Here is a 23,505-nt window from a genome sequence, read left to right on the forward strand (position 1 = left end):
CAATAACAATCTGGCCTGGGCACTTCTAGAGAAGAGGCCTCTCTTCCACAGGCCATCCCCTCGATCTCGTTACAGACCTCACTCCTCACTGCTCTAGGCACTAACAATGCACAGGTCCATCATTTATGCTAACATTCATTTATGCAGTAGATAATGAGTTGGTAATCTTTACCGAACACTTTGCAGAGTCTGTAGCCTCTTCTGGCTTCTTTCCAGCTCCAATTTTCGTTTTTCAATCTTGGCTTCCAAATTCGCTTCATCCAAAGCCACATTATTCAACATGTCTTTAGTCTTTTGAACTTCCTCCTAAAAGAGAAGGAGAGTGAACCATGCCAGCAGCTGGTACTCATACAGACGGTGAGTGAGAGCAGAAACACATGGAAAGATCTCCAGGAGTATCTATTGATTATACATTGGCTATTTAAATCTGGAACTCCACTCCTTGCAGTTACACAACTGGACTGGATGCACTTTGCAGTTAAGTAAATCCTAGTGATTACTGTAAGTTAATTAACACACTAGCACAGTGGCTGTTGAGTGCAGCTTATGGTTCTGAAACACAGGAAACCAAGCACTGGAGCAAGAACACTGTTGCCAAGACTGGGACAGACAAAAGCTCCTTAGACACAAGACCATAACAATGTACTGGTGTGGCACTAATTAGCACAGTGCCAGTTCTTCTCACCCCTTGGCCAGCTCAGCCACCCTGCTTCCAGAACCCAACTCCGCAACTCCAGAGGAACCAGGACCTTTTGAGTTACCAAGGACACCTCTTGCAGCCCTTACTCTGCAAAGCTTACATGGCTTAGACAATGTAGGGGGGATGTAGATCTCTGTACTGATTGAGGCAATTTTTAACCTTCCTGAAAAGCTTCTGGAATGACTCCTGAGCTCCTAACAGAGGCAGGGAATGAATAAAATGCTGAGGGTTTTTGTCCCAAGCAAGGGAGGCCAAGTGCAGTTTTTTTGATGCATCAACTAGAAGAATGCTTCTGGATATCAAACCACCACAGTTACACAGTGCAACAGTGAAAGCAGAGCAGGTCTTAACATGTTCTTGTAAGAAGCGCTGCTAATACCACTTACCCGTTCTGCTGCAGGCTGTGATTTCTGACTGACAGCTCACAACCATCGCTGTCCAGACACCTCCTTCACTCTGCCAGGAAAGCTATTGGTTTCAATTAACATGTTTCTTCACTTTGAACACAACGGATTTCCCAAATAAACCATGAGGATCATCAGTGACCGCATTCATCATGACACAGAGAGTCATCACAGACTGGCCTCTGCCTTGCAGAACTTCTGTTCACACATCTGACATTACCAAAGGACCAAAGTCTGCATTAACCATTAAATGAAGTTCATCATTAGCTACTAACTAATCAGATGCAGCACTGTTTGGCCCCACCAGACGAAGGTGATACGTGCTTTGGCGCTCTTAGCCCTGAACTGTTACTAAAAAGAGCCATTTCTTCTTGCAGGAGAGGGATGATAATTTTGCAATTAAATAAATATCATTTTGCTTACCAGAACACAGTCAACGGCAATTTTCATCACCTTCTCAGCCTCATTTATCTCCAAAGGTCTGGCAATAGATTCTGCTCTTGCCTCCTATGAAATAAAAATACACCAGTATGTTTAAACACCACAAAGGAACTAACATATGCAGAATAGAGTGTGGCCAAGCAACAATGATACAATTCTCTGCATAATAAATGGGGTAGAATTTAGTTTCTCTTCACCAAGACTCAGCTGATGTAAAGAACAGGAGATGATGAAAAAGTCTGTTTAGTGAGGCTGAGATTAACACTGAGCAATTAAGGCATCTTTTCAAAACAAGATAAGTGCTCCTGTCTGAACTGCACATGTTCCTGAACGCAGGTTTTTGAACACTGCCCTGGTTCTCACATCTTGAGCAAGGTATGCAACGCAGCATGGCAGATTTCATTATCTTCACAACACTACCCATGAAAACAACAGCGCAGGTAGATGGGCACAGCCTCACAAGAATTGTGGAGCAACAAGCAATATGAACAATCCTAACCCTGCCAGGCAGCTGGGACAGTCAGTAGATGCCTCCTATAAAAGTCAAATGGTGCAGATGCACAAGTTTTCCAGTGCTCATAACCAAGTGGTCAACACTCCCCAAAAAGACCCCACCTATCCTTGTTTAAATCCCAAAAGATTAAAAAACCTCTTCCACCCTCAGCAGTTTAGGGGACAGGTGGGCTTTGGGGTGTTCAGCATCCATGTCCGTAGGATGTCTTACAATACTGACCTGGTTTTTATATGAATACGTTGGATATTTTGTTGCAGCTAAGTATCTTTAGAATCATCTTATGTTGGCAATCCATTTGGTAACAAGTGGATAAAGATGGGAATAGCATTGCTCTACAGAACACCTGTCTAAGAACCTAAAAGTGCTTCATATGCACCATACAGGCTGTACCTAGCCTACTACAGGATGAACTCTGGAAGCAGACACAATTACTTTTCTAAGTTACCACACCAGACACTCCAGGTTGCACTAGGTACTAGCACAGACAGTCAAGCTCCCTCCTCAGCAGCTCTACTTCAGGGAGTTCCATGGTGAAAGCAACCAGGGAGCTCATCCAGCCAAAAAAAAGCAGCTTTTTGTGCTGAGCTTATTCCTCTGCTGGATCAGTTCCCTGAGTGAGCTGCCACATGCTGCATGAAGGCTTTTTTCCCTGGCACTAGAAAAGAAGTACAAGAAATATTATGTTGGCGATAGTGGCAGAAGCCACAACTGTTGGTGGCAGCGATCACTTATACTGCCTCAAGTGCTTGCGAACATTCCCCTGCCCACACAGAAACACAAGCTCTAAGCAGTGGAAAGTTAATTTGGATGAAAACAAGACAAAAAGAGTCTGCACAATACATATTCCTGAGTAGCTCCACATGTAGACCCTTTTGGAAGAAGACCAGACAAGAGTAATGGAGCTCCATAGCAATTCTGAGAACATTAAACATTTCACAAGCTCAACAAATCGCATGTTTACTTCCAAGGAGTTTGCCCGGGAGCCAGCCTCGGCCTGGTGAAGACCTTGCCCTGCCCAGCTGCACCCGGCTCTTCCGACAGCAACATCCAGGTCTCTAGTACAGGGCAAATGCAATAAAACAAAATAGAGGGAAGGAAATTATTTTCCTTCCTGCTTCCAAAAGGGACCAAACAAAAAGCGAGGACCTTAGTTCTTAATTATAAACTCCCTTACCAACTGACTTTCCATAGCTGGGCAACCCCCCTCTCCCTCCGCACCAGCCCAGGTCACTGCAGCGCGTGCTGGGTCAGGGTAAAATAAACACCCCATAAAGACTAAAGATGTTAGAAAAAGCATTTCCTTTAAATTGACCAGAGTTGGTCCATTCAAACATTGTTAAGTCAGTAGCATATTAAAGAAAATTAATTCAACACAACCACTTTGACTCTCTTACTCCCCACAGGAGCGAACAAAGCATCTTTTTCCTCCAGCCCAAGCCACCCTCACTGTTAACTCTTAGCCAATAAGAAAATATGCTATAACATGACAACCGAGATTTTTAAAGACTGGATTTACACAAAGGCTCATGTTTGTGCTTAAATCCACGGATACAAATAGGCTGCACAGGTAAAGGCAAACCCAATTTTCTAAATTTGTCCAAACCCTGAGTATTTCATTGCACTCACTGTGCTCACAACTCCTTGTGCTCATAAAAAACATACACACGAAACCAAGCTGAAAAATACAGCCTCATTCATTTTCTTTTAAAGCAATGTACTCTTTGCAATTAGGTGCACTAATCCAAATACACATTTTAATATTCAAGAGGTTTCCTTTAAGGTCACTACTAAAAATAGAGATCTCTGGAGAGGTGAAAAATATAGAAAAGCCTATCACAGCAGAGGAGGTGGGAAGCAGAGTGATTTAGGGCTAGGCCTGGGAATTCCAACCTGACAAAACAAACACAGGCGAAACCAGAGAGGAACTCGGAATTCATGAACAAGCTGATTATTTACCACTTACCTGTGCTTCTTGTTCAAAGTGTCCAAGAGCTCTCTGGCTGTAGTTTTACATGATAAATGCTAATTAAAAATCAAGGAAGCCAAGTGTAAAATTATTGTTAATGAACTGAAGCTGACAGTTGTTAAAGAAAACACATGAAGGTACACAAGAGGCACGAGGTAGCAGCAGTGATGCTGGCACTCCTCTACATGTGGAAGTTCCTGCAAAGTGAACTAAGGTGCAAATTCTGAATGTGCTTGCTGCTTTGCATTGCCTTGCCAAGCAAATCACAGAATCACATCATGGTTTGGGTTGGAAGGGACCTTAAAGACCATCCAGTTCCACCCCCTGCCATGGGCAGGGACACCTCCAACTGGATCAGGGGCTCAAAGCCCCAACCAACCTGGCCTTGAACCCCTCCAGGGATGGGGCAGCCACAGCTTCCCTGGGCAGCCTGGGCCAGGGCCTCATCTCCCTCATCATCAATAATTTCTTCCTAATGTCTAATCTAGATCTCCTCTCTTACAATTTAAAGCCATTCCCCCTTGTCCTATCCCTGCACTCCCTGATAAAGAGCCTCTTTCCAGCTTTCCCAGAGCCCCTTCCAGTACTGGAAGCTGCTCTAAGGTCTCCCCGGAGCTTTTTCTTCTCCAGGCTGAACAACCCCAACTCTCTCAGTCTGTCCTCATAGCAGAGGTGCTACAGGCCTCAGATCACCTTTGTGGCCTCCTCTGGACTCATTCCAACATTTCCATATTCTTCTAATGTTGGCAATTCCAGAACTGGACAAAGCACACCAATGCGTACACGGGTGTGTACGCTTCACCCCTGCTGACACTCCTGCCTCTCTGGGTGTCACAGCGCTAACATGGAATACTGAGTCCGCCCTAAATTCCCACACTGCCTTGCCGCACAGTAATGTCACCATGCAGAGAGGCAAAAGCATTTACTAGTCACAAAACTTAGGGGCAGGAGGATGCTACCATCTCTGTAAATTCGCCCCACCACTTTCCTCACTGAGGATTTTACCATGGGAGCTTTATACCTGGTTACAAAACTGTAACTGCTTTGTTGCAAAACCCACTCAGTAAATATGCCCAGTGAAGCATTTTCAGCTGGTATTTTTTTCCACCATTATGCATCAAAACCTGATAAAGCACCTTCCTGCATGCTTGATGTATGGATAAATAGATGCACCTGTCTTCTGAATGGCAGCAAGGAGCCAAGCCATGTAATTCAGCATGACCAACACGCAGGTCACTCATGACAAACCTAGCAGAGGTTTCTAAACAACTTTTTTTGTCATAAGGACCAGAAACTAAAGCTTTTTGCCGATGGACTGGTCTTTGCACCAAATGTTTTTTGACCACAGGTTAAATCCTTTCTCAAGAGTTCCTAAACCTGATGGAAACAAAAGTTACCTCCTCACTGTCACTGTCTGTTGCCTTCAGTCTGAGCGCAGGAAGCATTTTACATCGCATACTCTCTGCAAACATGGGGTTTGCAACTACTGCTGTCTATGCAGGCAACAAAACTCTCCTTTGGGAGAGTTTATTATGCAGGGAGTTCGCTAAAACACACTGCAATCACATTTGGTCAATGTAGGGAACAGGTCATTAGGCACTGTTACACGTAAGCAGAAAGGGACATTAAAAACAATCCACAGCTTCTGAAGAAATCTGATTCATCCTAACAGCCCATTTTCCTCAAGAGATTAAAGCTCAAGCTAGCTGAGAATTTTCCTGCTTCCAGGCTGCCATAAAGCTGCGCTGCTTTCTCGTATGCTCATCTCGGCAGTCCACAAAGGGAATTTGCAGAGACATCTCCCTGCTCAGCAATGCAAAGCCCTCAATCAAAGGCAGTGTCTGAAACCTCCAGCTATCTTGATGTGTAAAACACATGCCGCAAGAAGATCTGAGACAGAAAGCCAACTGGAAAGCATAATTTTTCTGCAGACCAAAAAAAATCAAAGGCCTGCCTAGCAAGATAAGAAGCAATTTGAACATTCACTTTGTGACAGAAGAAACCCCTTACAAACGCTGGCGTGCAGACTGCTGAGGCACAAACAGGAACTGCAAACCCTTCCAGTAGACACAGTTAAACTGCTCTGTTCCTTCCCTACATGTCCCCCCAGAAGCTCCACTGGGCTTCTGGTTCAAGAGCTGATTCGACTGAATCACCCTCAGCTCACAAACCCCAACATGTGCTTCCTGCAGTCTTCCTATATCCTTAAGCCCTTCACTTTTAATTTATTTAATGAATCATTTCATGGCATGCTGCATTGGTAAAGCTTGGATTAGTCCACAAGACTACAAGGTATCCTCAACAAGGAAGTGGTTTCTGAGGTCTCTTACAGAGTCTAGTCAGATGACAAGGAACATATCTCTTCTAGCAGAGCAAAAGCTACATTTGTGAGTGAATTACCTAATACAAACTGGCAAAAATGTCTTGGGGCAGAACAGACAGGTGGGACCTGGCTTTTTGTTTTTAAAAGGGAAAACCAACAGGGTCATGAAAAAGGTGAGACACCCATGTAGGCAAAAAAATCTTTTCAGTTTCTCCTTTTATCCACATTCTTCTGTAATAAAATCAGAAATAGAATTCCCTTCCCTTACAGATAACAGATAAGAAAACTTCAGGAAGGGTTAGATTTTCTTAAGAAAAAAAGCAACAAAAAGGAACATCTCTCCGACCTCAGATATAGACAAAGTCATGATGCAATGTTGCAGCAAAGGTAGAAGCAGGCACTGTGTATGCAGCAATGCCACCCAAACCAACAGCTTGAACTTTCAATTCATATCAGGCCTCTGACTTCAGGAAACATCACAACACAAATCCGGTTTCCATTCCAGCAAAGCTTACCCAGCAGTAAGTGGAGTCAACCGTTGTATTCCAGTGACAGAAATACCAAGTGGCTCACTTTGGGCAGAAAAAAGAGCATTTTAAACAGCTAAAAATAGCTAAAAACACTGTCATTTTTAAGCCCCCACATTTCCCTCTTATGCAATTAAAATTTTAACATGGTTTTGAGACACACACTCTGTGCCTCATAAGGGAAGGTTAGAATAATGAAGAGTTGAAACCTCACCGGATATTCAGAAGGCAGCATTTCTGATTTACCTAATTAAGTGGAGCTTCCTGCAGGTTTTGATAAATGCTGCAATACACAAACACTGTTTTAAATGTGATTTTCTTCCCAGTCAAGCCAGAATGGTTTTTAAAAACAGCCAACAACTGAGCTACAAGAATTCAGATATTCCAACTAGCTGACAAAGTCACCAATGCGCTGACACAACTGGCCCCAAATGGCAAGGAGAAATGAGCCATCCGTTGATTCATAGCTGTGCGTCCAAGGTAAATGCTCCTGGGGAGCTCACTACAAAATCATTTTTTATATGAAACACGCTCAAAAATGTTATATCCACATAGCATATAACCACGGTTATGGTTAAAGCAACCTGAAGTACATGGCAGTATTGATTCAACTGTACCTTACATCACAACGTTTAATTTTCACTGCTTTCTTCCTCGGAACTGAAAGAATCATAGAATTGCAGAAGAGTTTGTGTTGGAAAGAAGGAACCTTAAAGCCCATCCAGTCCCATCCCCTGCCATGGGCAAGGACATCTCCCACTGGATCAGGTGTCTTCGAGCCCCATTCAACCTGGCCTTGAACACCTCCAGGGATGGGGCAGCCGCCGCTGCTCTGGACAACCTGTTCCAGGGCCTCCCCAATCTCATGGTGAAGAAATTCCTACTTGAGTCCAGTCTAAATCTGTCCCTCTCCAGTTTATACCCATTCCCCCTCGTCCTATCACCACAAGCCTTTGTAAACAGCCCCTCCCCAGCTTTCTTCGAGCCCCCTCAGGTACTGGAAGGTTGCTGTAAGTTCTCCTCAGAGCCTTCTCTTCTCCAGGCTGAACAACCCCAATTCTCTCAACCTGAGAGTTTAGGGGTTTGCGTTGAAGCAGAATAGTTCAAAAAAATTGAGGCAAACCAGGTAATTTTCCAGAGTTCTGGTAATCCCAAGTCACAAATTTCCAAGAGAAATTGTATGTGTGGCAACTTTTAACCAAAGCACAGGAAATGAGAGAAATGAGTTTATCAGCCTCCCGCAGGCAGTACCTGGCACTCAGAATGAACATTTGGCAGATGGAAAATGTTTCCAGTGTAACAAATACAATTGCTCGTAGTTAACTTTCAGGGAGTACTGACTAATGCAGGCGTCCTTCAAATCAGATCTACCTCTCCATGAGAAGAGCAGGCGGCAGGCTACAACAGCGTGAGTGTGGGGAGGCCAGGTGGAAGGGTGCTTTAGTCAAAATGCCGCAAATTAAGAGATCCAAAGTAAACGTCCTCAGTGGCAACTCTTTTAGTTGTAACTAATGCCGCCTCAGCACCACAGCTGGACCTAAGCGCCTTTGGCTCTCCTAACAGTTTAATGCATTTCACAAACTGAAGTCAGTAAAGAAATTTTCAATGGCTTCCATCAGTTTTGGAATAAGCTCAGACTGTGTGCTCACATAACAGTAACACTCGGAGCACTGCCCTCTACTTACTTAGAGATTTAACCTCCATGGACTGGGCAACAATTTATCTGGCTGTTAAAAGCTTTAATCTGCAAAATTACAGAAATCACTTTACTGACACAAGAGGCTACTTGGGGAATAAACAGTTTGTTCAAGGTCATAGATGGAGTAAATGCCAAGAGGAGCATCAGAAAACAAACCTCATTGTGTTGTCTGTCTTCAGCGCAAGCTAAGTACATACAAATAAAATATTATTTTCATTTTGTGACCAGCAGGGTGAAGGAGGGGATTCTGCTCCTCTGCTCCACTGTGGTGAGAGCCCATCTGGAACCTTGCGTTCACTTCTGGAGTCCTCAGCACAGGAAAGACATGGAACTGCTGGAGTGAGTCCAGAGGAGGCCACGAAGACAAAGTATCTCCTGTACAAGGAAAGGCTGAGAGAATTGGGTTTCAGCCTGGAGAAGAGAAGACTGCAGAGAGACCTTATAGATCCTCCCATTACTGAAAGGGGCTCCAGCAAAGCTGGGGAGGGGCTCTTAATCAGGCAGTGCAGGGAAAGGAAGAGGGGAATGGTTTTCAGCTGCAAGAGTGGAGATTGAGATGAGATCTTGGGAAGAAATGTTTTGCTGTGAGGGTGGGGAGGCCCTGGCCCAGGTTACCCAGAGCAGTGGTGGCTGCCCCATCCCTGGAGGTGTTCCAGGCCAGGTTGGATGGGGCCTTGGGCAGCCTGATCCAGTGGGAGGTGTCCCTGCCCACGGCAGGGGGTGGAACTGGATGGGCTTGGAGGTTCCTTCCAACCCAAACCAATCCATGATTCTATGATCTTTCTTCAGCTTTACATGGCTTAGAGCTAATTAAGAGGTAAATGAAATGAAAGTGACCTCGAGAGGGTCAGAAATCTGTGCCTATCACCAGCACCAAGGCAGTTTTATGTCAGATTTTTTTTGCTTCGTTTTCTGACTAAACTAATAACTCAGCAAGCCCAAGCAAGGCAGCTTCTTGACAGGATCCTGCTAATGTGCCCACAGGACCTGTGGCAGATGCAAACTGGCAGGCACTCAGAGGCAGTTAGCATCACCGAGGTGTCAGAAATAGCCATGAATTTTTCCTTTTGGATTTCAGATGTTCAGTGTACGATAACTCAGGAGCATCCATCCTCAACTGATAACAACTGATCTTGAAAGTCATTACTGCTTTACTCTGTGCTGAAGTATTTCTTGGATCATCTCATGAGCTCTCCCTCCCCTCTGCAACCTCGCAGTTTTTAACCTAAAACCTATGTGCTTTGCTACCGGCTCAAGTCTCAAACTTGTCACACGTCCATGTATCAGAACTGGCATTTAACACAGCAGCCAAAAATGGGTTCTTCAGGTTTCATAAATCACTGAGGAAGGCTGGAATCAGTCACAGATCATAAGGGACAGAGCACGACAGTCCTTTCTGCTGTTCTCTGGAGGTTCTCACTGCGCTGTCATAGTGTCACCTTGTGCTCTTAGGATATAAACTCAGAGCTAATGAGACAGAAACAAAGGTCATCTTTCCCTACATGAGAAGTTCAATCTGTCAAACCCTTTTCCAAAACACAAACTGTGTACCTATAAGGGATTAGATAGCCCCATGCTGTGCGCTCAGTTGTTACAACAGGAGAAATATGCACTCACTACTATATATAGGAAACACCACCCTTTCAGAAAATGCACCTTTAAACAGCCTTCCATTGAAGATTTCTTACTGGATCCCGTGATAAGTGGCTTCACTGAAGCACTTCTCTCTTGATTTTCCATGTCATGCTCTCAGCAAACCACATTTGTAGAAGTCCTTTTTCTAGGACCCAGTTCTAGAGTCAGGCAGACTCCTAAAAGCCTTGATTTAAAGTGATTAAACAATGTCCAATTTCAAACCAATGCTTGCGTACTTTTAAAAAAATCCTGCCTTACACTGACCTATATTTCACCTTTGAATGGAGTTCTTTGAGATGCTGTCCACAGAAAAAGGGTTTAATGCTCCAAAGCTAATATTAACATGTTAGACGGTAATTTTGTGAAAACTATTTCAACGTCAAGAAATTAAGCAACGAAGTGGCCGATTAACAGTTTTGTGACTGTTTGTATGCTGAATTGAACCAGCTTATCACTCCTCTCTCCCTTTAGAAACATTAATGCCTTTCCCACTGCAGCATGCCACACTGACTTACGAGTCTAGCAGAAAGGCAGTGTTCCACAGATAATCTTCCCTATACATCACCTACGCTTGCAAACACTTGTACTCCATCAAACAAGGATCTGGGAGCATTAATCATGAAGGCACACCATCTTCTGTTATTACAGGGTGCGCTTCCTACAGCTCAGATATCGCAAACCTGAAGATTTGCAAACCAAAACCAGCACAGCACGAGAACATTCAGGGTTTCCCTTGTTTAAATGTCTGCTTTCAGAAAATGAATAAGTGCCAGCACTGCAGAGTAATGTATTTAAGAAAATAATTGAAAGACTTATTAGCAGTGTTTCAGGATGCTTCTGTGACTTCATGCAACGGCTTGTGATTGTACCACTAAGCTGAATAATGCGTACCCTGAAGGCTTGTAAGGCCTTCAATTACTGTAACAGAAATAATGAGCCTTGTACTTGGAAAACTAACGGCATTAATCATTTATCTTTAGAATATATCTATCCCCACCACTAAAATGTAAGTATAAAGTTAATATTTCCAAATAGTTCCAGAGAGAGTATTTCAGTTTTCTGCTAAAGAGAAAATGCCAAACTGCTCTCTCAGGCCTGCTGCAATTCAGGTATTAATACAAGCAGGAAGGAAACAAACGTTCAGACCCATTCCTTCACCTCAGAGAATAACCATTTTAGATGCAGCCATTCAGACAGACTACTGGTACTTTTTCCACCCTTTTCTTTTGCAGCACCCAGTAAACACAAGCTCCTACACACTCTCCAGAGTGTACTTACCCTTAGTTCAACCTCTTTGCCAAGTAAGTCGTACAGAGTGGCTCCTTTGGAGGTGATTTCGGAAGCGAGCTGTCTAGCTGCCTTCACATCAGCAATCTGGAAGCACAGCAACAGCACTGAATAGCAGAAGGGAATCCTCCACATCACAAAGAAAATCCACAACAGATTTTTCCCATTTTGATGTTACAATTGCACAGGAGGTCAGCTCTGTGGCCAAAACCCTGCCATAGTATTGAAGTTGTTCACTGGCATCAGAGCAAACCTGTCTCCTGGCTTTAAAACGGTCCATATTAGAATCACAGAATCATAGGCTTGTTTGGTTGGAAAAGACCTTTGAGATTGAGTCCAACTGTAACTGTCCACTACTGAACCAGATCCCTCAGCACCTTATTTGCCCATCTTTTAAATTCCATCAGGGATGGGGACTTAACACTGCCCTGGACAGCCTCTACCAGTGCCCAAGAACCCCTTCCGTGAAGGAATATTTCCTGTGTCTAAGCTGAATCTCCCCTGGTGCAACTCGAGGCCATTTCCTCTCATCCTATCGCCTGTCACTTGGGAGAAGGCACCAGCACCCATTTACACTGGTGAACCCCCAGCCACTTTAGGCCAACAAAAAACCTCCTCAAAACTGTGACTCAGCCTGTTCTTGGTTCATGCGCTGCTCAGGGCAAATGGAAACATCACCTTTTTCATATGTAAAACTAAAATGTATATATGCCAAAAGGTACGTATCTTGCACATTGTGTAAGTAGTGAATATTGATCATCTACAAGTGTTTTTTCATTATTTCTTTGGGTGCTTTCTTCAGAGAGGCACATTAGACTTGTGGAGAGGAAGAACTGCCTGTGGTCCTGCCATTTCTTGAAGAATGGCATTATTATTGCCTAACAAGCAGGCATGACACAGTATAGCTATAAAAACTTCAAGGACTAAAAACATCAGATTAGAGAAGAGGTGCTAAAATTAACAAAGAGCAGTAACAGGAAATCCTCTTATTTAACAAAGTTTTGATTTTTTAATATCTAGAGATGGGATTTATTTTAAGGGCTTGAACATTTTTGATGTCTGTCAGGATAACAAGAAGATCCTCCTTTCCTTCAAAGCATATGGCCTCAAACCAAATTTCAGTCGCTATGTTCCAAACTCCTCTTGATGTATCAAGGTTAACAGATAGAAAACAGTCTTTATTGTGGCCTACTCCAATATTTCTGTGATTTCAACATCAGGCCAAAACAAAGATGACCAGTTTTGTGCCCTTGTTGCCTTCTACTGTGCTTCTAGTTGAGAATCCACAGAGACTGAAAAAAGTCATAGCACACAACCTCAGCTACAGAAAATAGGAGTTAAAACCATGCCTGCTCCCTTGTGAGAACATTCTCTACTGAACTTTCAGATAGAAAAAGGATTTGTTTTTCATAAGTTAACACAACCCCCCTGCCTGAAAGAGAAGCACAACCTTCCCTTACTTTTGAGCCAAGATCAAACTTGAACTTGCTGCTGTCTTCCTCACTCATGTCCGCACGTTCCACTCCCTTGTCATTCATGGCACTATAAAGCACAGAGGTGATCTTGAGCAGTTCCTTCACTGCGTAGCCATCTGCCTGGTAAAGCTTCTTGGTGTTGAGCTTTATGTGAGCTTTGGTGGCCTTTGGGAAGAAAGAATGAATTAATTGTGTCACAACGAACCAACTCTTAGTTACCTCTTTCCACTTTGCTCAGAAGTTCTTTTCAGGGGCACCATGCTTTGCTTTTCAGAACTAAAACTTCCAGTTTGGAAACACAATTTACCTCATCATATTAAAGATGTTTCTAGAAGAAATGTTTCTGATGCATGTGCACTTTCCACATGTCAGAACATTTGCAGATAATTGCTAGAATGAAAAAACTCAAACTATCCATTAATTCTTCCTTGTATGAAGATCAGCAAAAACCCTGTGCACCACTTAAATTCAAATTAAGTTTAAGTGGAATGTAAGTGCTTCCCGGGTCTTGTGATGAAGCCGGAGAGAGGTATATTTCACCCTTAATGAGTTACAAGAATAAGATCAATTATCCTAATTTAATCGTCTTTTCTTCCAGCAGTACCTTCAGAATGTTTTATTGTTTCTCTCAATTTTTTCCCTGTGATGATATTAGTGACTTTATTCCCTTGTCTTCCATCTCTCAAAAGTACCAACAGACCAGTAAGGAAAAACAATTAAAAAATATAATAGTATCTTCTTATACTTCAAAATAAAGGGGGGAAAAGAGCACAATAGGGGTGATATATCTGCCACAGAACGGACTGCTTGAAATTTCTGAGAAGGTGATAGTACAAACAATGAGCCACAAGGAGCCAACGCCAAAGTTCAGGTAAAACTTTGAGGCAGGTTTCCAGATGGCAGCACTAACCAGGCAAGCAAACAAAAACTGATAACTAGTTATGAATAAAAAAACTAAGCATCCAAATAACATCTTCTTTGCAGTATCTTTTAAAGGTGAAACTTCTGCTGAAATATTTTTCCTTCCGGAATACTGCATGGCAGAAAGAATCTATGATTCACTTGTGGTACTGCACAGCCTGGACACTGCAGTGCTACCATAAGCAATTTACACCCTGCTTGGGTTCTGACAGCGCCAGACCTTCAGTCTGGGGAAAGACTCAAACGTTATGGTGGTTGATACAAGCTTTGCCTGCTCGGCACAGAGCTTCGCTGCACAACTGACTGTGGGAGAATGTCCTGTGAAGCTAAAGAGAGAAAGGACCACGTCTCAAACCATGGATTTAGCTCCAGCTTTCCAAAGAACAAAGGAAACAAACCCCATCACCAGTAGTTTGGTCATGTTTCTCCGTAGGCATCTTGTCAAACTTTGTGACTTGCAAACAGACTTCCATTTCCAGGAAATGTTTACCTCTTGCTTCTCTCGTCCCAAAATCTCAACCCAGCAGAGGAAACTGCCTCTGTACCTGCTTCCAGCTCACAGGAACTCAGCGAAAAAGTGAAGTCAAAACCTCCAGAACACATTACTGATGCCGTACCACTCGAGTCGGGGCATACAAAACTTAGGGAACAAAAAACCTAATCACTTTTGAAAATTTTGGCCAGTGTGACCTCAAAGGAGCAAATATAGAAAGCGGGAAGCGGGATGTGTTCTCCTTCCTTCCCTTCAGTAGAAGGAATCTAACAAAATAATCATACAAGGAAAAGAGTAGGTACTAAATTTTAAGAGAAGTGTGCCTTAAATTGACAGAATCCATTAAACATCTCCTGCACAAAGAAGACTAACACACCACATCACAAAGGGTGTTGTTATAGACAGGAATTCCAATTTCAGTTCTGTTCAAGTCCAAAAGGGAAAAATCAATGTCTAGTAGAAGGAAAAAAAAAATGTTTTTTCAGTCAAAGACTACTTAAAAAGAAGAAAAAATACACAGACAAATACCTATATTTTTCAGATTGGCATAATGGCACTGCTTACTCAAGAAGGTATCTTCATGTTTGGAAAGCTTCAGACAGTCACCTATATTATAACAAGCCTAAATAGTTTTAAAGTATCATCAAAAATCTCCTCCATCTGTTCTAAAGATTAGATCGTTACAACGCAGAGAAAGAGAAATACAAATACATTGCAAGAATGGCATCAAAAGGCAGAAAGTTTGCTTTACTTTAAAATCTGCTTTATTATTATCATAGAGCCAAATTTTGACGGTGTGATGGAAATGCAAAACCAGCCCAGGGAAGAACCAGAACTCCTGGCTGAGCACACTCCAGCCATTCAGCTGCACTCTCACGGTCCTAGCCTGCCTTTTTCCCGTACAACAGCACATTCTTGATAGGAAGGATGGGGATTGCTCAATCTCCTGGTCTTATTTAATATTTAAGACAGTCTCCTGGGTAATGAAGCAGCGGCTCAAAATCTCCACAGCTGGAAATGGGAATTGAATTATAGAATCATAGAATCATTAAGGTTGGAAAAGACCTCTAAGCTCATCCACTCCAACTGTCAGCCCAAACCCACTGCGCCTGCTAAACTGTGTCCCCAAGAGCCACATCTATACAGTTTTTTAACTCCTCTAGAGATGGAGACTCCACCACCATCCTGGGCAGCCACTGCCAGCGCTTCACCGCTCTGTCAGTGAAGACATTTTGCCTAATATCCAACCCTAAACCTCCCCTGGAGTAACTTGAGGCCATTTCCTTTCACCCTGTCGCTTGTTATTGAAGAGGCCAGCACGTGATACTTCCTGCAAAGCACTCAGGAAGATTTTAGCAGACCTCACAGAAACTGCTTCTCCCATCATCTTTTAAAAAAACAAATACTTCATCTTTTGCAAAATGTCTGGAACTTTGCTTTGCTAGAGTATGTTTTCATAAATGCATTTGTATGAGAATAAACTCATCAGAGGCTTTTTGCCGTTCTCCGCCTCAAATTTGGATCCAGGTGTAGGATCTAGAGTAGGAGCCAGGTGTTGAGCCACACAGACAAGCGCAGTATCAGGTGGGCAAATGATTAGAAAAACACCTAAGACAATCCTGCTGACATTTTGGAAGCTTTTGGGTCAAAAAGGAGACATTTGCTAAGTTCTCAAACTACCAGTAACACAAAGCAACGCATGATTTCTGTGAAAAATTAACACATCTTCAATCCTTGTTGAGTAAAGGAGAGCAATACTCTTACTACATTCCATTATGATTAATCTACCCTGATATTCTCTTCTAAGACAAATCTGCCTCCATCAGATCTCACGTTTAGCCACGGATGCGTGAAGCTATTGGCTCCTGGAGAAGGCACCTGTGGATTCCATAGGGAGACAATTATTAAGGAAATGTCTACAAGCTTTTCTCACTCTGGAAATGCTGAAAACCTACAATAATCCCTGTATTATCTTGTAATATTAATTGAGTACAGGGTGTTTAAAGAAGCTTCCACTCATTTCCTTTTCTGAATCATATTACGTAATTCTTTAAAACCCTTGGGTTTTTTTTACATGAAATCAGCCATAAAATGGAAAAAGTATGTGTAACATTATTCCTGCTTCAATACTCATCCTTTTAAAACACACTCCATTTGGAGCAGGGACAGCCCTCCAAACAAAACCTATCTGTTCACCACATTTGATGATGCTCTGGGGCTCAGAAATGCGTTCTGGTAACACACTCTCAACATGGCAAAATTAAGAATTAAGGAACTTTATGGTGGACATCACCACAAATCAGAAAGGAAAAGCTGGCTGGATTACCACATCATTTTAATACATTCTAAAAATTCAAAAAAGTATTATAAGAAATTAATCTTTGGTATTACCATAGAGGATTCCCTCACTTCCAGATCCACCTAGAATCATAGCATAGTTTGGGTTGGAAGGGACCTTAAAGATCATCCAGTTCCAACTTCCCTGCCATAGGCAGGGACACCTCCCACTGGATCAGGCTGCCAAAAGTCCATCCAATCTGGCCTTGAACACCTCCAGGGATGGGGCAGCCACAACCTCCCTGGGCAACCTGTTCCAGGGCCTCACCACTCTCATCATGACAAAATTCCTCCTGATGTCCAGTCTAAATCTGCCCCTCCCCAGTTTATACCCATTGCCCCCAGTCCTGTCACTATAAGCCTTTGTGAACAGTCCCTCCCCAGCTTTCTTGTAGCCCCTTCAGGTACTGGAGCCCCATTGAGTTTTTCCACCTGATTAAGAGTGTTATGTAAGCACCTTGTAACAGCAAGTGCTTGTACTGCATCAAAGTAACAACAATGATACAAAGGACAATGTTATTTTATTCCATAAGACTAAGAAAGTTGATCACGCAATTCAAGTATATTCATTCATGATGTGATAAAAAGATTCGATCTGAGGAAAATATGGCTCAGCCAAGTAAGTGAGAGGGCTCATAAATCAGAATACCAACATGTGATGCTGTATTGTAATGAAAACATCAGAAGTGATGACCATTCAAGCATGCAAATGAATCAAGCATCCGAAGTTCACAATAAATATGATGGGATCTTTCCTGAACATATTTAAATGGCTTCAAAAAATTTCATTTCTACAGCTGTATCTCACGCTACGGCCTTCTTATAAATATAAAGTGATAAGGATGAAGGTTGTTTTGGTGTTAGACGTTTCGATTCCAGTTCCACAGAGAGATGTACATAACTCTACACAATTTTAGTAACAGCCCACCCTGGCCTGTTCAGGGAGAATAGAACAGCACAAGAATACAACACATACTCAGCCACGCATTGCAAGGGGTTAAGCAAGAAAGCATTAATACTAACATGGAACCAGAATTCCAATGTGCTTCAGCGCAACTTCTCAGGCCAACTTACCATGAACTGAGCCACTGCCTTAATGAAGAAAACCCGGTCCTGCTCTGTCTCCACATCGGCAGGAATATCAGTCTGGGGTTCATACCTGTGGCAAGAAGCATGTGTAGGTTCTTACGAGAAACATATGCACGATACTAAAGAGACTCGTTCATTTGTGAGGCAAAATTCAAAAAAACCAAGCATGTCTGAGACCAGAAAATAAACCTCTTGCTCCTACTGCAGCCAGTGGAGCACGCTGGAATGCATACAGTGGGTTTGGGCATGAACTGCAGGAGCTGTGAAACCCCAGATGCTCCTCCAGCAGGAATTGTCACTGTGGGGTCTTGAACAGATCTTTTCAGTCCATGTCGCAGAGGAGAAGAATGCAGCTGGCTCAATCAAGTCTTTGGAAGTGATTTACTACCTAATTCACAAGCTGTGCATGTAAATCAAAATAAACTCAATCATGAGTGCCTTCACAATTTAAAACACCAGGTATACGACAGAGTTACCACTCCCAGCCTTTCTGGTGGTCCATTAAAATGACTGGCACCAGGTTACTCCTGTTGGCAGTAACAAAACAGCTCCTTCATCTTTTCCAATGCTAGTAGACTTTTCCACACTCTCAAAATACACAAGGACAGTTCAGGCTCAGACATTGTTTCAAACATATTACTTTCCAAAGTAAATGAAACTTAGGAAAAAGCAAATTGAAGGTAGTGAAATGCTTTAAAAAACAACAGTGAAATGAAATTAAGAAACTTCTAGAAGTCAACATGCAGGAACCGGGGAAGGGAATTTCCAATCTCATAAAGGGCTTTGAGGTTTTCAGCATTCAGACAGGCAAAAAGAGCATCTTTGCTTTCAATCACATTTGAAATCATGAGCACAGCACCTGCAAAGCAGCCTCTCTGCTTTAAAGAAGTGGGAAAAGCCATCTGTTTGTGTTGAGTGCCACTGACCCGTAGAAGGACAGGGTGCCAGCGCCGAGCTGCAATTCGATCTGAAAGTGCTCCTCGCCATTAGGCACAGGATTCCCAGCAATATTACAACACAGAAGTTTAAGCTTTTAAAAGTGTTCAGGTTCATCAGAGAAACAAATTTTGTAAACAACATCTCTGTTTTCTTTCAGCTGCTCTGTTCTTTTACTGGTACATCCTAGCAGGGAGACACTGATTTATGCTTTTATGAGTTGAAAACAACCACTAATTCAGAACCTCAGTGTCACAGCAGTATTTTAAAGAATACTTAGGTACAATCCACGTAATCCAATTCAAGTAATCCAATTCAATCCAAGTAAACTTGAATGACTGTAAATATTTCTCTATTTTATTACCACTGCAATGGTATTCAGCAACTTTCTAACAGCTTGCTAATTAAACTTAATAAATACTACTTACGAATCCAGGCAAAAAACTAGCAATCAGGCAAATGGGTCACAGTCATATTTTCAATAGTAATTGTCTACCTTCTAAGTAGCTTAAAAAACTTGGTTATTATTTTAAATGTGGTAGGGATGCTCAACAATACCTGGTTGAACTGATAACAATGGTAGCAACAAGGTAAGAACTGGCTGTGTCTGGATAAGTTCTGTCTTAGGAGCATGAGGTCAGATACAGGCAGAGTGGTAATGGAGTTCAAAGAACACGTGAGAGAGGCACAGCTGCTTTTGAGCAAGTGCGCCTACCCTCTGGGTGCAATCTCTACCAGGACCGAGTTATTGTGTTCTCTACTTCATTGTGTTCTCTACTTCTTCTATGAAAACACATCTCTTTTCAGTTGTACAAATAAAATAAAACCTGTAAATATAACTACCACATTTTCTAGCTGATATTTAGAAGAGCAGCTCTCAAAGAGTGACTCAATATCCCTATGTTACGTCCATCGTTCTGTATGTATACACACACCATATACCAGCATCAGCCCAACACCCACTAGCCTCATCACCAACCTTTTCACCAGCCAGAGGAGCACTTCGGAAACCAGCATGAAGTTTGGGGTGTGGAAATTCTCGATGGAAATGAGCCGAGGGTACCCCAGGGCCCTCATCATCTCAGTAAAATCTGGAAAAAAAGCAAGAGCAGGGTTCCTTTCTTACACACCCAGCACAGACACCACAAAGAACTCTGGTTCCCACAGCATGCTGCTAATTTAGAATTTAGCTGGAAAAAAGACCTTTGAGACCATCGAGTTCAACCGTCCCTGTCCGCTGATAAACCAGATCCCTGAGCACCTTACCTGCCTGTCTTTTAAATCCCTTTATAGATGGGAACTCCACCAATGTCCTGGGCAGCCTCTGCCAGTGCCCAACAACCCTTTCAGTGAAGAAATTTTTGCTGATATCCAATCTAAACCTTCCCTGGTGCAACTTGAGGCTCTTTCCTCTTGTCCATTTACCGGTAGGTGTTAAAAGCATTGTTTAAAAACATCCTGTGTGGATTAAGTAAAAATCACAGCTATCGTATCAGCATTGGTGAGGCCGCACCTCGAATCCTGGTACAGTTTTGGGCCCTTCACTCCAAGAAAGACCTTGAGGGGCTGGAGTGTGCCTGGAGAAGGGAACGGAGCTGGGGAAGGGTATTAAAAAGACGGGTAGACGAGGTGCTCAGAGACATGGTTCAGTGGCAGATAGGAATGGGTGGACTCAATGACCCAAGAGGTCTCTTCCAACCTGGTGATTCTATGATTCTATGGAACGAGTCTCACAGTTCATTTCCCGCCATTCTCGGTATCCTTTTCTTGTCCCAGGAGCAGCTCAGCCCCCGCCGCCCCCCGTAGGACCCCGGGCACAGCCTAAAGGCACGGGGGGGGACCCTCGGGGGACCCTCCCAGACCCCGGGCAGAGCCCAAAGGCACGGGGTGAAAACCCTCCCCGGGGGGGGACCCTCCCAGACCCGGGGCTGCCGCCTCCCATCCCGCCTCTCCTCACTCCTCAGGTCCCGGAACGACATCGCTGGAGCGCCAGCGCGCCTCCACCACGCGCTAGGCCGCGCCGCGCGTCTCCATGGCAACCGCCGCTACGGCGCGGCGCTGCGGCCAAACCTCGTGGAACGCGAACCGGGTGGTGCTGGGCAGGGTTATGGGGGGGGCCCTACGACCTATGAGTGGTGCTGGGTAGGGCTATGGGGGCCCTGCGAGCCATGGGTGGTGCTGGGCAGGGCTATGGGGGTGCCCTGTGAGCCATGGGTGGTGCTGGGCAGGGCCATGGGTGGTGCCTGGCAGGGCTCTGGGGGTGCCCTGTGAGCCATGGGTGGTGCTGGGCAAGGCTGGGGCAGCCCCTCTCGGGGACCCCAGAACTCCTCACTGCTCTGCACCACCTGGGCAGGAGCTCTGCAAATGGAGGTGACTAAAGAATTGGACACGTGTGTTCAGCACAGGTCACACAGCTTGGACAGGAGCTCTGCTGAGCCCCAGTCGTGGGGTCACTGAGGGCGAGAAAGACTTCTCAGCTCATCCAGTCCAACCATCAGCCCAACTCCAACCGAGACTGCTAAACCATGTCCCCAAGTGCCAGTTCTACATGCTTTTTGAACCCCTCCAGGGATGGGGGCTCCCCCACTGCCCTGGGCAGCCCCTGCCAGGGCTTCACCACTCTGTCAGTGAAGGAATTTTTCCTGATATCCGGTCTAAACCTCCCCTGGCTAAACTTGAGTTCATTCCCTCTCATCCTTTCCCTTGTCACTCGGAGGGAGAGCCCAGCACCCACCTCACACCAACCTCCTTTCTGGGAGCTGCAGAGATCCATGAGGTCTTCCCTCAGCCTCCTCCATACCAAACAATCGCTGTTTCTGCTCCCCATAACCCCTGGCCTCCATCCCCTTCTCCATCTCGGCTCTGTTCCTTGTAACCCATAATGCAATCCAGAGGTGGGGAACACGGTGCTCCCTCAAGCTGGGGGCTCTGGGTATCTGTTTCTCACCCCTCTAACTGCAGCCCAAGAGCTGTTTTCCTCCCTCAGAGCAGACAGAAGCAGTGAAAATAAACATTTATTTACATCTGAAAAGAGGGCCACCTCTGAATTTTCTGAATGCCACCAGGGACTGAGACTCCACCATTGCCCTGGGCAACCTCTGCTAATGCTTCACCACTCTGTCAGTACAGAATTTGTTCCTAATATCCAACCTAAACCTCCTGTGGCAAAACCTGAGGCTGTTTCCTCTGTCATTCCTCTATTATTCTGGCAGTGGAGAGAGACTGCCAAGAGCCCTCACCAGTAATTTTCAGTGTAGACCCATCCATACGTGTACATGTCAAGCTGTGGCTGTGGTTGGAGAAGTCCACACCCCTCACAGGATGGCACCACAGTCACCAAGGATAGGAAAATCCATATTCACACCTCGCTTGGGTGGATAAAGAAACCATGGGCCTGGGTGCCCAGCTCTTGGTCCTGTCAGAGTCCACACATCTGCCTTCCACCCATTGGGCTGAGGAGTTTGCTCTCCCCAAGGACTCACAGCTCAGCCTGGGTGCTTGACAGCGAGCAGAGGACAAGCAGGAGGGCTAGCATGAATACCTTCTCAAAGATCACCCGTTTCTGATGTACACTCGGGGTTTCACGGCTATGGAGCACTCGCTGAAGCGCAAATGTAGTCTCCGGAGCAGCCCTGACCATCCATGGCTGCCCAGCAGCAGAGCTGGACCCTGCAATGAGCAAATATTCACCTGCACGATTATGGTCCAACCCCAGAGACACCCACAGGGTCCCCACAGCAGCCAACACTCTCACTGACTGAGCCTTCCAAGGCTCTCTGTGTCCTGAGTTTGCCTCTGCAGACCTTGCCAACAGCAGTTTCTGTGTTGATGCATCAATTTAGAACAGTACGACAACTTCTCTGCTAACATTTTGTGGTTTCAGATGTCCTAAAGGAGCAGGAACTCTGACCACAATGCACTGGACAGAGAGGCTGCGGCTCTTCATGACAGAGCCATCAATATCACAGGATGGAATGAGCTGAAAATAAGCTAGATATCAGGCTGATCTATGCATCTCTCTGAACATTTTGCAGAGCAGTCCTTCTCCAGTTCTTGCTGCCCAAACATATATGAGATGCACACGCAGCCTCTACGTTGAGCAGTACCCTACCTATGACCGAAAAAGTGGTCAAAAGCATGGAAACAGCATAGAGTCAGAATGGTTTGAATTTGAAGGAACCTCAAATCATCCAATCCCAGCCCATCATCACAGGCAGGAACACCTCCCACTGGATCAGGGGCTCCAAGCCCCATCCAACCTGGCCTTGAACCCCTCCAGGGATGGGGCAGCCACCACTGCTCTGGGCAACCTGGGCCAGGGCCTCACCACCCCCAGAGCACAACACATCTTCCCAAGATCTCATCTCAATCTCCCCTTTTTCGGCTGAAAACCACTCCCCTTGTCCTGTCCCTGCACTCCCTGATCCAGAGCCCCTCCCCAGCTTTCCTGGAGCCCCTTTCAGTACTGGAAGAAGCTCTAAGATCTCCCTGGAGCCTTCTCTTCTCCAGGCTGAACAACCCCAACTCTCTCAGCCTGTCCTCATATGGGAGGTTCTCCAGCCCTCAGATCATCTCCGTGGCCTCCTCTGCACTCGCTCCAACAGCTCTATGTCCTTCCTGTGCTGAGGACTCCAGAACTGGACACAGGGCTCCAAGTGAGGTCTCACCAGAGCGGAGCAGAGGGACAGAATCCCCTCCCTGGCCCTGCTGGTCCCACTGCTTTGGATGCAGCCCAGGACACGGTTGGTTTCTGGACCG

General features: G+C 44.6%; 1 protein-coding gene across 3 annotated transcripts in view; it reads right to left on the reverse strand.

The window, feature by feature from the left end:
- CLUAP1 (clusterin associated protein 1) overlaps positions 1 to 20,828 on the reverse strand; it is a 61,561-nt gene extending 40,733 nt beyond the window's left edge. For 2 of the 3 annotated variants that reach the window (XM_054081026.1, XM_009570980.2), the window contains exons 1-7: positions 20,705 to 20,828; positions 19,727 to 19,838; positions 17,797 to 17,881; positions 12,957 to 13,136; positions 11,488 to 11,583; positions 1,528 to 1,611; positions 173 to 306 (exon numbers count right to left, since the gene is read on the reverse strand). In XM_054081026.1, coding sequence (XP_053937001.1) covers positions 173 to 306; positions 1,528 to 1,611; positions 11,488 to 11,583; positions 12,957 to 13,136; positions 17,797 to 17,881; positions 19,727 to 19,838; positions 20,705 to 20,726 — 713 coding nt within the window. In that variant the 5' untranslated portion in view covers positions 20,727 to 20,828. The remainder of the gene's footprint in view (positions 1 to 172; positions 307 to 1,527; positions 1,612 to 11,487; positions 11,584 to 12,956; positions 13,137 to 17,796; positions 17,882 to 19,726; positions 19,839 to 20,704) is intronic. The other variant, XM_054081027.1, reaches the window with a different exon arrangement.
- Positions 20,829 to 23,505: the final 2,677 nt, after the last annotated feature.

This window comes from Cuculus canorus, chromosome 15 (genome assembly GCF_017976375.1).
Source record: "Cuculus canorus isolate bCucCan1 chromosome 15, bCucCan1.pri, whole genome shotgun sequence".
Taxonomy (NCBI): domain Eukaryota; kingdom Metazoa; phylum Chordata; class Aves; order Cuculiformes; family Cuculidae; genus Cuculus; species Cuculus canorus.